This window comes from Rhinopithecus bieti, unplaced genomic scaffold (assembly GCF_001698545.2).
Source record: "Rhinopithecus bieti isolate Rb0 unplaced genomic scaffold, ASM169854v2 scaffold_20101, whole genome shotgun sequence".
Taxonomy (NCBI): domain Eukaryota; kingdom Metazoa; phylum Chordata; class Mammalia; order Primates; family Cercopithecidae; genus Rhinopithecus; species Rhinopithecus bieti.
In genome coordinates, this window is record NW_016810242.1 from 493,247 (window position 1) to 506,947 (window position 13,701).

General features: G+C 37.7%; 1 protein-coding gene across 1 annotated transcript in view; it reads right to left on the reverse strand.

The window, feature by feature from the left end:
- Positions 1-5,651: 5,651 nt before the first annotated feature.
- COP1 (COP1 E3 ubiquitin ligase) overlaps positions 5,652-13,701 on the reverse strand; it is a 259,480-nt gene continuing 251,430 nt past the window's right edge. Inside the window, 2 exon segments of the mRNA XM_017891684.1 lie at positions 5,652-5,996; positions 8,027-8,071. Coding sequence (XP_017747173.1) covers positions 5,979-5,996; positions 8,027-8,071 — 63 coding nt within the window. The 3' untranslated portion in view covers positions 5,652-5,978.

Genomic DNA, 13,701 nt, shown 5'->3' on the forward strand with positions numbered 1-13,701 from the left:
CCTGAGACTAAATCACCAAGAATGACTATGGACTTTGTTCAGCATAATCTTCAAGATAAATATGGAGTGAAGAGGTTTACCACCTTCTTTAAAACGACACAATTTCTTAGTGACAAAGTTGGGATTGAAATGCAAATCTCTAAACTCCATATTCTTTGTGTCTATTTTAAGTTGACAACTGGAACAGATCACTGATTTACAATCTATACTTCTCCAGCTGTCTCTCCCATTACTTTCTGTCTTGCACTTTAATAATCCTCATACTTTAAAATTTAAAAGTTTTTTGATAAAACTTTTAATTTTGGAACAATGTTTAGATGTACAGAAACACTGCAAAGGTAGGAGAGTTCCCATGTACTTCACACTCCACTTCTTCTGTTTACATCTTATGTTGGTATGGTATGTTTACTACAATTAATGAACCAATGTGGATACAATAATATCAAGTACAGTCCACACTTTATTCAGATTTGTTTTTATGTAACGTCTTTTTCTGTTTTAAAATCCCATCCAGTTATAGCACAGTATAGTTAAGTGTCCTTAGGCTCTTCACGGCTACGGCAGATTCCCAGACTTTGTTTCTGATGACTTTGACAGTTTTGAGCACTGATCAGGTATTAAAGTGCTAATGTGTGGTATTTAGTATCAGGTACTACAGCATAGCGGTCCCTAACCTTTTTAGCACCAGGGACCAGTTTCGTGGATGACAGTTTTTCCATAGACCAGACATCTATGGAAACTCAGTAATGACTTTAAAAATTAAGAATCTTCCAAGATTAACTGTGGAGAACTCTATTAGCTGAAACAGTAAGAGATGGGGTGGTGGTTTGGGAATGAAACTGTTCCTTTCATGTCAGTTCATCAGGCATTAGATTCTCATAAAAAGTGTGCAACCTAGATCCCTCGCATGTGCAGTTCACAATAGGGACTGTGCTCCTATGAGAATCTGATGCCGCCACTGATTCTGACAGGAGGCAGCGCTCAGGAGGTAATGCTCGCTTACCCACCGCTCACCTCCTGCTGTGTGGCCTGGTTCCTAACAGGCCACAGACTGGTACCAGTCTGCAGCCTGGTGGTTGGAGACCCCTGCTATAGTAGGTTCTCTCAACAGGAATTCATCTGGTGTTTTTCTCAGGGTGGGGTTATGGGGTTATTTTTGGAAGAAAGATCAGAGTTAAAATGCCATTTTTCATTGCATCATAACAAGAGTATATACTATCAACATGACTTACCACTTTGGATGTTGACCTTGATCACCTGGCCAAGGTAGTCTTTGTAAGGCTTCTCAATTTTAAATTGACTTTTTCTCCTCTTCCATACTGTACTCTTTGGGAGGGAAGTCAATAAGCACAGACGATACTGAAGGAGTGGAAAGTTATGCTCCATCTCTTTATCTACATAAATTATTTGGGATTCTTCATGGAAAATTTGTCTTTTCTCTATGTATTTATTCAATCATTTGTTTATATCAACATGGATTCCCATATTTATTTTATACTTTGGGTTATAATTCCATGTTACTTTATTTTATTTTTCAAATTGTTCCAGTTTTGGCCATGGGAGCTACTCATACTTAAAAAATTTGCTTCCATTGGGCTAGATGTTCCTTTGCCTCTTATAGCTTAATTCTCACACACACACACAAATCCTGAAAACTGCCTCTACCAGTCCTTAATCTCCCACTACTCTATGTTTTTCCTGCATGCACATGAAGATTTTGTCTATCATGGTACCTACACCCTGTATACTTATCTGTTTCTCCACAAGAACAACAAGCTTCTTGAGGGTAGGGATCAAATCTTATTTATATCTATCCTGAGTACATAGTACATAGTTCCCTACACAAAGGGGGAGCTCAACAAATATGTCTAGAATATCACTATGATTTTTTCAGTCCAACAGTCCAGAAGTGCCTAATACATTAACCAGAAGCCACATGTGGATTTGTTAGCTAACTGCTCTGGGAGGAACAACACATTTCTACTGTTGGTAAAGTGTTAATGTTAGTCATGTAACATAACTGGCTCCAGATCCTAAGGTAGCACCTCCTAATGTTTCATTTCTAAGTATGCAGACTTCTCATAATCCCAGTTTTATCTGCATAATTATATTAAAGGCAATGACTAATTACTCTTATATTTAGGACCAGGTCTGGAGAGTTTCTAGGTCTGCTGACTTACAGAACTGGTCCCCCAAAATAGCTCACGAACATTTTGGTTATGAGTTTCCCAAGTGACTTAATGCTGGCTGAAGATTGTATAACCACTGAAGAAATAAATTTGCTGAGTTACATTCTTTGTTGTTCACAACTTATAAGACAATGACTTTAAAAATTAAGAATCTTCCAAGATTAAGAATTAAGATTGTGGTGAACGCTATAGCTGAAACAAACTTTCAGGTTGGATAATGTTGCAACCTTACTCCATGTCCCCATAAACTCTTGATTGGTGACCTTCCTAACTGCACTCCTGACCCCATCTATCCATTCACCATAAATCAAGATCATGCCATCCCCTTTAGCTCCTCCCTTTAACTGCCTTTATGACCAAATTCAAATTCTCAGTTCTGTTCTAGAAGGCTCCATTGTACTGGGCTCCTCCACTTCTTTCAATTCAGCCCATACTTCTCTCTTCATTGTTCAGGCTAATCTTTCTGAAGTTGTAGCACACTCTCATAAGTTTTTTGATATTTAATAGTTCAATCTTCTTGTAAGAACTGTATAAAATTCTCCAATCTTGGCTGGGTGCAAGTACAGTACTTTGGGAGGCCAAGGAGTTGCAGACCAGCATAAGCAACATAGTGAGACCCTGTCTCTACAAAAATAAATTGTGCTCTCAGGGACTTGGAAGGGTAAGGCAGGAGGACTGCTTGAGCCCCAAGGAGTTTATGAGCAGTGAGCTATGACTATACCACTGCACTACAACCCAGGTGACAGTGCGAGACCCTGTCTCAAAAAAAATTCTTCAAGACTGGGCTGGCATGGTGGTTTGCACCTGTAATCTAACCACTTTGGAGGCTGAGGCAGGAGGACTGCTTGAAGACAGGAGTTCAAGACCAGCCTGGGCAACAGAGAGAGACCTCATCTCTATTTAAAAAAGAAAAACAATGTTCCATCTTTAATGTCTGAGAAATCCCTACAAGTCCACTTAAGTAAAGATTAAATTGGAACATTTTGACAAGCTATACTGTTCTTGAGTGAGGAGTTTTTTGGTGTTAAAATGTATATTACTTTTAAGTTATTTAATAGTATGTTGTTTTTGCAAGGAATAGTAGTATTAGTTTGATCCTGACATCTCGCAGAGATGATCTCAAATTTAAAAATGCTTTCTGTTTACAAGAAAAAATTAGAAAAAATACTTAAATGAAGCACTGATTTCTTAAAATAATTAAAAACTAAATCCCTTTGATAACTAAATGTACCTTATTCTTACAAACATACAGAAATTAAATGGCTCCACAATGTATACAGTTTGAAATAAACATTAAAAAAGTGACAGCAAATAAAACAATCACAGTAATATGCTTCTACTTAAATGCATTCAGGAGGCAATAACTCTCTGCTTCATATCTGGAGGGTTTTCTACATTTGAATATTCTTTCTACATCTTTCCAAAAGGTCCTTTATTAATCTTGGAAACAATGTTCAACTAATATTGTTCTGGTTGGTGACCTGTAATTTTTGAATGATACTTTTACTCTCAGAATTGAGTCTAAAAGTTTATCAGGTTTTAACTCACAGAACCAAGATACGCTGCTCTTGATCTGAAAATGAAAAAAAACTAAAAAAAAAAAAAAAAAAAAAATTTTAACCTGGTCTTGAGGAATTGGTTTGGTGGCAAAACCAGATCTTGCACTGATACAAAACTGCTTTTGGCTGTTAATTAACCCCATGTAATGTGAACATTTATGCATTCTGCTACAGAAGTATTAATGTGTTTGATTATGGACTACTGCTCTAGATTCTGTTGGAGATTGTTACATAATATTTAGTATATGTACTCTATTAGTTTTCTAATACTTGTGTAGTCTTTGTTGCCCAGGCTGGAGTGCAGTGGCACGATCTTGGCTCACTGAAACCTCTGCTTCCTGGGCTCAGGTGATTCTCCTGTCTCAGCCTCCGAAGTAGTAGGGATTACAGGTGCCCGCGACCATGCCTGACTAATTTTTGTATATTTAGTAGAGACGGAGTTTCACCATGTTGGCCAGGCTGGTCTCAAACTCCTGACCTCAAGTGATCCACCTGCCTTGGCCTCCCAAAGCACTGGGATTAACAGGCGTGAGCCACCGTGGCTGGCCATACTTGAAAATTTCTAAGTTCTATGATGCATTTGGCCCCAAGTGTTTCAGATAAGAAGATGTGAATCTGTAACAGGTTTCAGTAATCTTAAGTGGAAGAATACATTGGGATATTCTGATTACCTTCATCATGCATTATCTTTATTCAACCAAGTTTATTATTATTATTCTCCAAGTGTTTATTTTTATAAAATGTGTGGTGTATAAGTTTATAATTTTTTTTGTTTTTGTTTTTGAGACGGAGTCTCACTCTGTTGCCCAGGCTGGAGTGCAGTGGCATTATCTCGGCTCACAGCAAGCTCCGCCTCCCAGGTTCACACCATTTTCCTGCCTCAGCCTCCCGAGTAGCTGGGACTACCCGCGCTGCCACCACGCCCAGCTAATTTTTTTTTTTTTTTTTTGTATTTTTAGTAAAGACAGGGTTTCACTGTGTTAGCCAGGATGGTCTCCATCTCCTGACCTCGTGATCTGCCTGCCTCGGCCTCCCAAAGTGTTGGGATTACAGGCGTGAGCCACCGCGCCTGGCCTTGTTGATAACTTTTAAAGCAGCTCTTTACATCGCTTTTGCTTGACTTGCTGGTCTTCTTTCCTTTTAAAATTTGAAAATAATTTATAAAAACCAACTAGATAATTTAAGTGACCATATGGCTTAGAAATTTGGATAACAGGGCTTTCAATCCTTTTCCTCTAAGTTAAGGGCTTAAAGTCTGTGGGCCAAATCTGACCCTCTGCCTACTTCCCAGCCATGCACATTTGTTCACATATGTCTGTGGCTGCTTTCCCGCTATACTGGGAGAACTGAATAGTTGTGACACTGACCATATGATCTGCAAAACCTAAAATATATCTGGCCCTTTACAGAAAAAGTTTGCTGACTCCTGCTCCAAGCCATTACTCAGCCTAGGATGGTACTAAAAGCAATGGACTAGTTGGTTTGGTATATACATTTAGGGCTTATGGTATGTTTATGTAACATTTCAAAGGCAAAGACAGAGCTAGCTGTCAGAGACTAACATTCTCTTTCTGTTTAAATGTGGTCTCAACAGGTCAAAATTTTAGATCCTTAGCCAGATTCAGAGAGACTGGACAACACGGTACTTGCTGATGATATAAATCTGGTCAGAGAATGAAGAAAGAATTTTATAAAGTAATCTTTCTATCAACTGTAAACAATAAATTCACTGGCAGAAATCTATGTACTTTATATTTTGCTTACACTGATATGCGTAATTCCCAAAGAGGTTGGGAAATACGAACTTTACAAATTATTCACTGTTACATTATAGTTCACATATGCTACTTCTTAAAAAGAGTTATCTCTTGCTGCATTTGACAGGAACTTTCCAAGCTCAGCCGTGGCTCAATAAACTTTTATTATTTTTTTGTTATTTATTTTTATTCAAAAGAATTTGTTTCCCTATCACAAAAATTAGATAACTACACCACCAAGAGCAGCAATGTCCATGGAGTTACACTGATGGTGGAGAGTTGGCTGGGTATTCCCAATGTCCCAAAGGTCACAAAGGAGGGAAAAGAAAAAAAGAAAAAAATATTCAAAACAAATCCAAAACCCATGATGACTTAGGGGAGAGACATCACATGACATTTTCTGTTTCTTCTCTCATTGTCAGCTGCAGATGTATTTCAGCAGGATCAAGTACAATTTGACTTGAGTTAACCCTTCATACCAATTCTAGCACCTAATTGGGGGGAAAAAAGGATCCATTTAATAAAATCATTTAAGATACAAAAGGAATTTAATGACTCTACTATATTTACCAATAGAGAAGCAAATTTAAAGAATGTTTCCCAACTGGGAAAACGTCAAAGAATTTGAATGGATTGGACATTAATCCTTTCTGACCTGCAGCTTAACAGCTGCATGAACTCTTTCAGATTAGCTATCTCCACAGTTAACTGGGGAGCCTTCAAGGTAAACTACATAAAACACGTGGAGAAATAAATTGGCTAATGCATAGCACAAATATAACATTTTTGGAATATATGTTAGAATCTTTCCATATTCTTATGAAAGTTTTAAGTATCCTTGTTTAGGATTTTAGTCTGTTTTCTTCTTCCATCAATAAACACTGTTTATAATGATCAAGGTATACAGGACATAAAGTCTTGCCCTTTCCTGTTGCTTCATCCATTTCTAGCCAATCATCTAGTGTCCAGATCTTTGTATTTTTAGAATTAAAGTAGTACATTGTCATAAAAAGTCAGCTGTGATACTGCTAAAACTAAGAGGAAGCAAATGGCTAAGAAAGATCATAGAACAGGAGGATAGGTATGAGACACTGTGAAAAAGAATTACATTAGATGGACACTACAACGCTCACTAAGTAGCAAATATTTAAATGTGCAATCTTTCCCCTGCTGCTCGGCTAAGGCTTGACTAATATATGTGCTTCCATAATGTTTTTGTCTTTATATTATTAAGTAACTAGGCTACTTAACATAAGAGGTCAATGATGCTGAACAAAATCTTAGATTTGTCAGTGGGATCCTATGAGAACCTATGTAGTTTTGAGCTCTTGCAGATATGTTGGCAATCCCAATTGGTGCAAAGGATAAACCTGTTGAAGAGTAAGGTGTACCTTTTCAATTCACGCCTTGACATGAGGTAAGAGAGAGACTGAGAGACTATAGAAAGCCACTTAAATCAGATATTCCAAGACCTTCTACCATCTTGCTTGAGGCTTCCAGAACATAACAAACACTGATCAGTTAACAAACCTTGTTTTCATTTAAGCTCTCAGTGGTTCTCTAAAGAGGCTTTTCAAATAGAGAAACTGGCTGCCTAAAAAAGGAGACTACCAGGTAAATTAGTGCAGTTCTTTTGCGTTAAGTTTGCTCATTTCACCTCTATAGAATAATTCACCTCTGTAGAATAATGTTTAGGCTAGGATTTGCTGCCTTGGCTGATGGGTCATTCTCCACTTATGATGAGTCTAAGGAAGCTATGGCAAAATTAATGCTAAGTGGCAGGAGAAACACACACGTTTTGTTAAAAAACTTTTAATATTTCTACCAAACAAGCAGAGAATATGTGGAAAAAACAGGTACTCCACCAAAATGGTGTTTTGTTTAGAAAGTTCACTGCTTATCTCAGGATTTATTTATCCAGTGTATCATGTACAAGTGCTATATATGCATCAATCAATTTTCTTTCTTTTTGTTTTATGGCTAGGCTTCCTTGAATCACATCTATCAATTTTCAACTGAACACTAAAATAACTTTTCACCCCTTTGACAACTGAGGAAAACCTACTTTTAGGGAACAGAAGAAAGAGAACCATAAGGAAGAGAATAAAATAAGACTAAGATATGTTTAAATCTGGTGATGTCTAAGCATCTTCTGCTATATCTTGCATCTCCTGCTATGTTTTGGGTTCTGTCTACTGAAAGCCCTGTGGGATAGTTGTACTGGCATAACAGAAGCTAAACTGTGCTTAGCCCCCAGTGAATGTTCACTAGTCTTTATCTGTTTTTCAAACTGACCATCTATTAATCCATCTAGCATCCATACAACCTCAACAAGCACTATCATCTTCTCCACAGATGCAAGCTACCTATTCTTTTTCCTTAAATCAAGCCATTTGCCAGGAGACAGAGACCCATGATTTGGGATGATCGCTAAGGCTCAGTACAATGGTATATTTCCATAATCCTGTTTCAGTCTAAAAATGGTCCTGAGTTTAAAATGGAGATACAGTAAATAGCTTACCTTAATTGTACCCTGACTGTTAGCAGCAATCAGCACATTGGACTCCTAGAAAAGAATAAGAGCTTTTAAAGCATAGAGAAGGATTTCCTGGAAAGCAATCCAAGAGATAATTTCCTCTTCATCCTTCTTTCTTCACTTCCTAAGACAATTGAATCTAATATGAAGATACAAAATTTTTTTTTTTTTTGAGACAGAGCCTTGCTCTGTCACCCAGGCTGGAGTGCAATGGCGCGATCTCGGTTCACCGCAACCTCCACCTCCCGGGTTCAAGTGATTCTCCTGCCTCAGCCTCCTGAGTAGCTGGGATTACAGGCATGCACTACCAGCCTGGGTAATTTTTGTATTTTTAGTAGAGACGAGGGTTTCTCCATGTTAGTCAGGCTGGTCTCGAACTCCCAACCTCATGTGATCTACCCACCTCGGCCTCCCAAAGTGCTGGGATTACAGGCGTGAATCACCATGCCCAGCCGAAGAAACAATTTTAACATGTTTTAAACTACATTTTAAACTTAAGACCCCATATTTTGAGGAGTAAGTTTTGATTAAAAGAATAAAAAGTTAGAAGCAGAGTAGGACATTTTTGAATGTAAACAAAATAAAAGGGAAAAGATTGTCAATGGAAGAAAAGCCAAAAGAAACAAAGACTGAAATAGAATGAAAAAAAGAGTAAGTTGAGAAAAACAAAGTGAATAATTGCTTCCCCAGAACACTCCTTCTTAATTCATTTTCCCTCATAAAATACCAGTAATTGATGTAAAACCTGCCAACATCCTTGGCACAAATCTCTATGGATGGACATTTGGTATTAGGAAAACAAGAAAATGTGAATATTCATTTGGGAAAAAGGGCTATCTTTCTTTTTAATTATTCTATCATTCAGCACATGCATTTTTAATAACCTTGGTGATTACTTGGATGAGAATATATGTGTTGAAGTATTTTTCTACTCTAAGCCAAGGAAAAAACATTTCTCTGGAAATTAGGAAGGATAGGAAAAAAAATAGACATGACTGACTTTACTAGAGAATCTCAGAAAGTAGGAAGAGTGGAGACATGCCTCCTGTAGGAAATTGGGCATCTAATAGGGCTCTGGAACTTTGATGTGTTGGAGTCTTTTGCTTTCCATGGTAGGAAGCTAAGAGGAGGTAAACAGACTTAAACTTCCATAGAGGTCAGGCCAGGTGGCAGAGAGAAAAAAGAAGTCCAAATAACAGCTATGAGAAACAGATAAAGTGGTCTAACTTGAATGAAGGACAGGATCTACCTAAATATCCTTCAGGCTTCCTGACAAAGCAATACTAAGAAGAAAGAAAACTCTTGGCTTGTGCGTTAGAAAAGTTACTTCAGCTAAGCTGAGTTAAACTTTAGTTTCTTTGACATATGCAAGTTGTGCTTTACAAACTCACATATTTCCATTTCTAAAATTTCCCTTTCATTTCTAATAAAGCCGCTCTTCAAAAATGTGCATCATGTTACTAATGGCATACGAGAAAGTAATAATGTCCTCCACTATTACAGAATTTTTAATGGAATCAGAATACTCCTTGGAATTAGTCAGTAGCATCAAAGATTATAGGTGTATCAAGAAGAAATAAAGACATGTGGGCATGGGAATTGTTGATCTTTTCCTAGCTGAGGATTTTCCTTAAATTAGCAGCACATGTTCTTAAAAATCATAACATGGGGGCCAGGCGTGGTGACTCGTGCCTGTAATCCCAGCACTTCGGGAGGCAGAGGTGGGCAGACCACGAGGTCAGAAAGAAGATTGAGACCATCCTGGCTAATATGGTGAAACCCCGTCTCTACTAAAATACAAAAAACTAGCTGGGCGTGGTGACATGTGCCTGTAATCCCAGCTAGGCAGGAGGCTGAGGCAGGGGAATTGCTTGAACCCAGGAGGCAGAGGTTGCAGTGAGCCGAGATTGCACCACTGCACTCCAGCCTGGTGACAGAGCAAGGCTCTGTCTCAAAAGAAAAAAAACAAAACAAAAAAAAGGAACATGGGTAATACAATACTCACTATTAGAATTAATTTAAACATAAACTTTGGAATATTATGGGCTATTCCTGGGACTTGATGTATACAGAATCAACACTTCCATATTCAGGGTAGGGAGCTGGAGTGAGGGGAAAGGAAGATAAATTTGGGATTTATTTACTCTTTTAGTGACCTGAATGTAGAAAATGGTTGGAGTAGGTTTTGGATATCCTTTAGGATATCCTGAGTTGGTCAAGAGACAGCATTTCTATGCTGGCCTCAGAAAACAGCAGAAAGAAGCACTGTGTGGTGCAATATGGATTTCTTTCTAGCAGGAATTTTAAACAAGTTGTATGGTATCAGAACTGCCACTGGTGACCCAGAAATAATTCTCCTGTAAACATCATCCAGAAAAGCAGTTGAAAATCTCACTGATCAACCTAGTTGCCGTTCAAGGAGGGGAAAGACTCTAGTCTGCAAGAAAGTGACTGCCAAGAGCCACCACCACTAAATGCTGCAGCCATCATGAACTACTCCCTCTGCTATGAGAACAAGTAATGACAGACAATGAAAAATTTAAAGCCGAAAGCTCCATCTCTTTCTGCCATTTTGGGTCTAGTCACCTTTTAATATAGAGAAGGAATGCAGAGAGACCTGGTGAAGATGAGGATTCACTTGGGGATAAGCAGGGAGTCTATTTCTGGCAGTTATAGGGATTATAAATTACATAATTAAAACTTCTGACTTCTGATGGGAGGAAAACTAGGAAAAGTGTAGTATATTATCTTACAGTATGAAAAATTAGGCCCAATACAAATAAGATAATCTAGTTGGATTACCACACAAGAGGAGTTTAAAATATGTACAATTACCACTCTAAACCCAAGGAGGAGGACATCTGGTAACTATCCAACATGAATAAACACTGTCTTATTGTTAACCTCAGGATTACTATGGCATTAATATATGATGTCATATTAGATGCTATCCAAGGGTTAACTCTTAACACTATTTCCTACAGAAACAGATAATACTTTATGTGTTAAATAAAAAAAAAGTCAACATATGAATTGAATGCCAGTTTGAATGGTCTTTTAGGACTAAAATTTAATGAAAGAAAAATAATGGCTTCATATCTCAATACATCCCCTCTCCCCAAAGGCAATATGATTACAAAAAAGTTATTTAGAATTAAACTATCAGATAGCTAGATATTGGCTTAAGATAATTTTTTTTTTTTTTTGCATGCAACAGAAAATAAAACCAGGTATTTTATTTCTAGCATAGAGATCTGGAAGTAGTACATACAAGGTTATTAATATAAGTTTTTAATGATTCTTGATTGCATTTTGGATGACTGGTAATTCCTAGTTGTAGCTGTGGTCTGCTAGAGCCTAGTATAAATAAGTTCTACCTCAACAGGTTATTTTTAACTTGCTAAATAAGAGTGCCAGTCAGTAATTCTTATTATTTTCTCCCTCTTTTTTGGAAACCAGCAGTTTTACTGCAGAACTCTCCTCAAGGCTAAGCTAATAAAATATCCAATATTTTTTCTGACTATGAAGAGACTAAGAAAAGACAACAGAAAAATTAGCAAGTCTTTTATAAAAACAGGAGACATATAAACATGCATCAACTTAAGTCAGTGATACTACACTAACTTATACCAAAACAAAACTGCATTTTTAGTAGCACATGTAGGCTACTGAAGAACACCTGCATCTACTAAAATAGTTTCCTCTTTATTGGCTTGCTTAAAAAGGGTCATTATAGACGATACATTAAAATTCTGGATGGTGCTGTGGGTCACGCCTGTAATCCCAGCACTTTGGGAGGCCAAGGCAGGCGGATCACCTGAGGTCGGGAGTTTGAGACCTGCCTGACCAACATGGAGAAACCCTGTCTCTACTAAAAATACAAAAACATTAGCCGGGCGTGGTTGCTCATGCCTATAATCCTACTTGGGAGGCTGAGGCAGGAGAATCACTTGAACTCAGGAGGTAGAGGTTATGGTGAGCCAAGATTGCACCACTGCACTACAGCCCAGCCAACAAGAGCAAAACTCCATCTCAAAAAATAAATAAATAAATGAATAAAATAAAATAAAATCCTGACAAGTTGAGAAATTAACAGTTATTCATTTAGTTAGCAATTGGTGGATTTATTCATAGAGATAGATGTAACTGATTTTAAATGTAAATTAATTTTTGTATAGGTATATGTATATACAATGTATTTAAATATAAGATACATGAATATATAAAAAGAAAACACTTCCATTTTTGGTTATAACACAGTAAACAAACTAAATTTGTTTTCCTACCATATACAACTAGAAAACTGAAAAAAATACATAAGATACCAGCTGGACCACAGGCAGTACAGGACGGTGATCTTTGAGAGAAGAGAAACAAATGAAGTGAGTCCTATAATCACCCTGGCTTTCTACTGAGAGGCAATTTCTGGACCACAAATCAGGTAAGGGGATTGACATAACAACAACAGAGACAAGTGAAGAATAAAACATCAAAAAATTTGGTAACACCCCCAAAATTACAACTGAAGCAGAGAGGAAAAAAGCATGAGGGGAAAAAGAGATTGGCATCTTAGTGACCTATTGGACAATATGCAACCTAGGAAATGTATAATTGAAGTCCCAAAGAAGGAGGAGAAAAAATACATGAAAACATAAAACTAAAAATGTTTCAAATCTGTAAACTATAGACCCACAAATTAAGAAGCCTAACAATTTCTAGGCAGAAAGAAGCACAACACCACATCAAGGCACATCACAGTTACACTGCTGAAGACAAGAAACAGAGAAAATCTGTAGAACTGTCAGAGAAATAAAGACACTACATAAAGAGAAAGATCACCAATTTCTCATCAGCAAGAATGCAAACTAGAAGACAATAGGACAGCATCTTTAAGATGATAAACAAGAGGCCAGGTGCAGTGTCTCATGCCTGTAATCCCAATGGTTTGGGAGGCCGAGGAGGGGGCAGATCCCCTGAGGTCAGGAGTTCAAGAGCAGCCTGGCCAACATGGTGAAACCCCATCTCTACTAAAAATACAAAAATTAGCTGGGCGTGGTGGCAGGTGCCTGTAATCCCATAATCCTAGCTACTTGGGAGGCTGAGGCAGGAGAATTGCTTGAACCTGGGAGGCGGAGGTTGCAGTGAACCAAGATCACGCCATTGCACTCCACCCTGGGCGATGAGAGCGAGACTTTGTCTCAAAAAAAAAAAAAAAAAAAAAAAAATTATAAACAAGAAAGCCATCCATTGAGAGATACACAAAATTAAAGTTAAAATAAAGACATTTTCAGATAAAATAAGGCTGAGATAATTTTTCACAAACAAACCTGCTATGTAAGAAATTGTTAAAGGAAGTTCTTCAGGCTGAAGGAATATTACATGAAAACTCTGATCTAAAAAAGGGATAAAGGCGGGCATGGTAGTTCACGGCTGCAATGCCAGCACTTTAGGAGGCTGAACAAAAAAAAGCAGGGGTTGCAATCCTAGTCTCTGATAAAACAGACTTTAAACCATCAAAGATCAAAAGAGACAAAGAAGGCCATTACATAATGGTAAAGGGATCAATTCAACAGGAAGAGCTAACTATCCTAAATATATATGCACCCAATACAGGAGCACCCAGATTCATAAAGCAAGTCCTTAGAGACTTACAAAGAGGC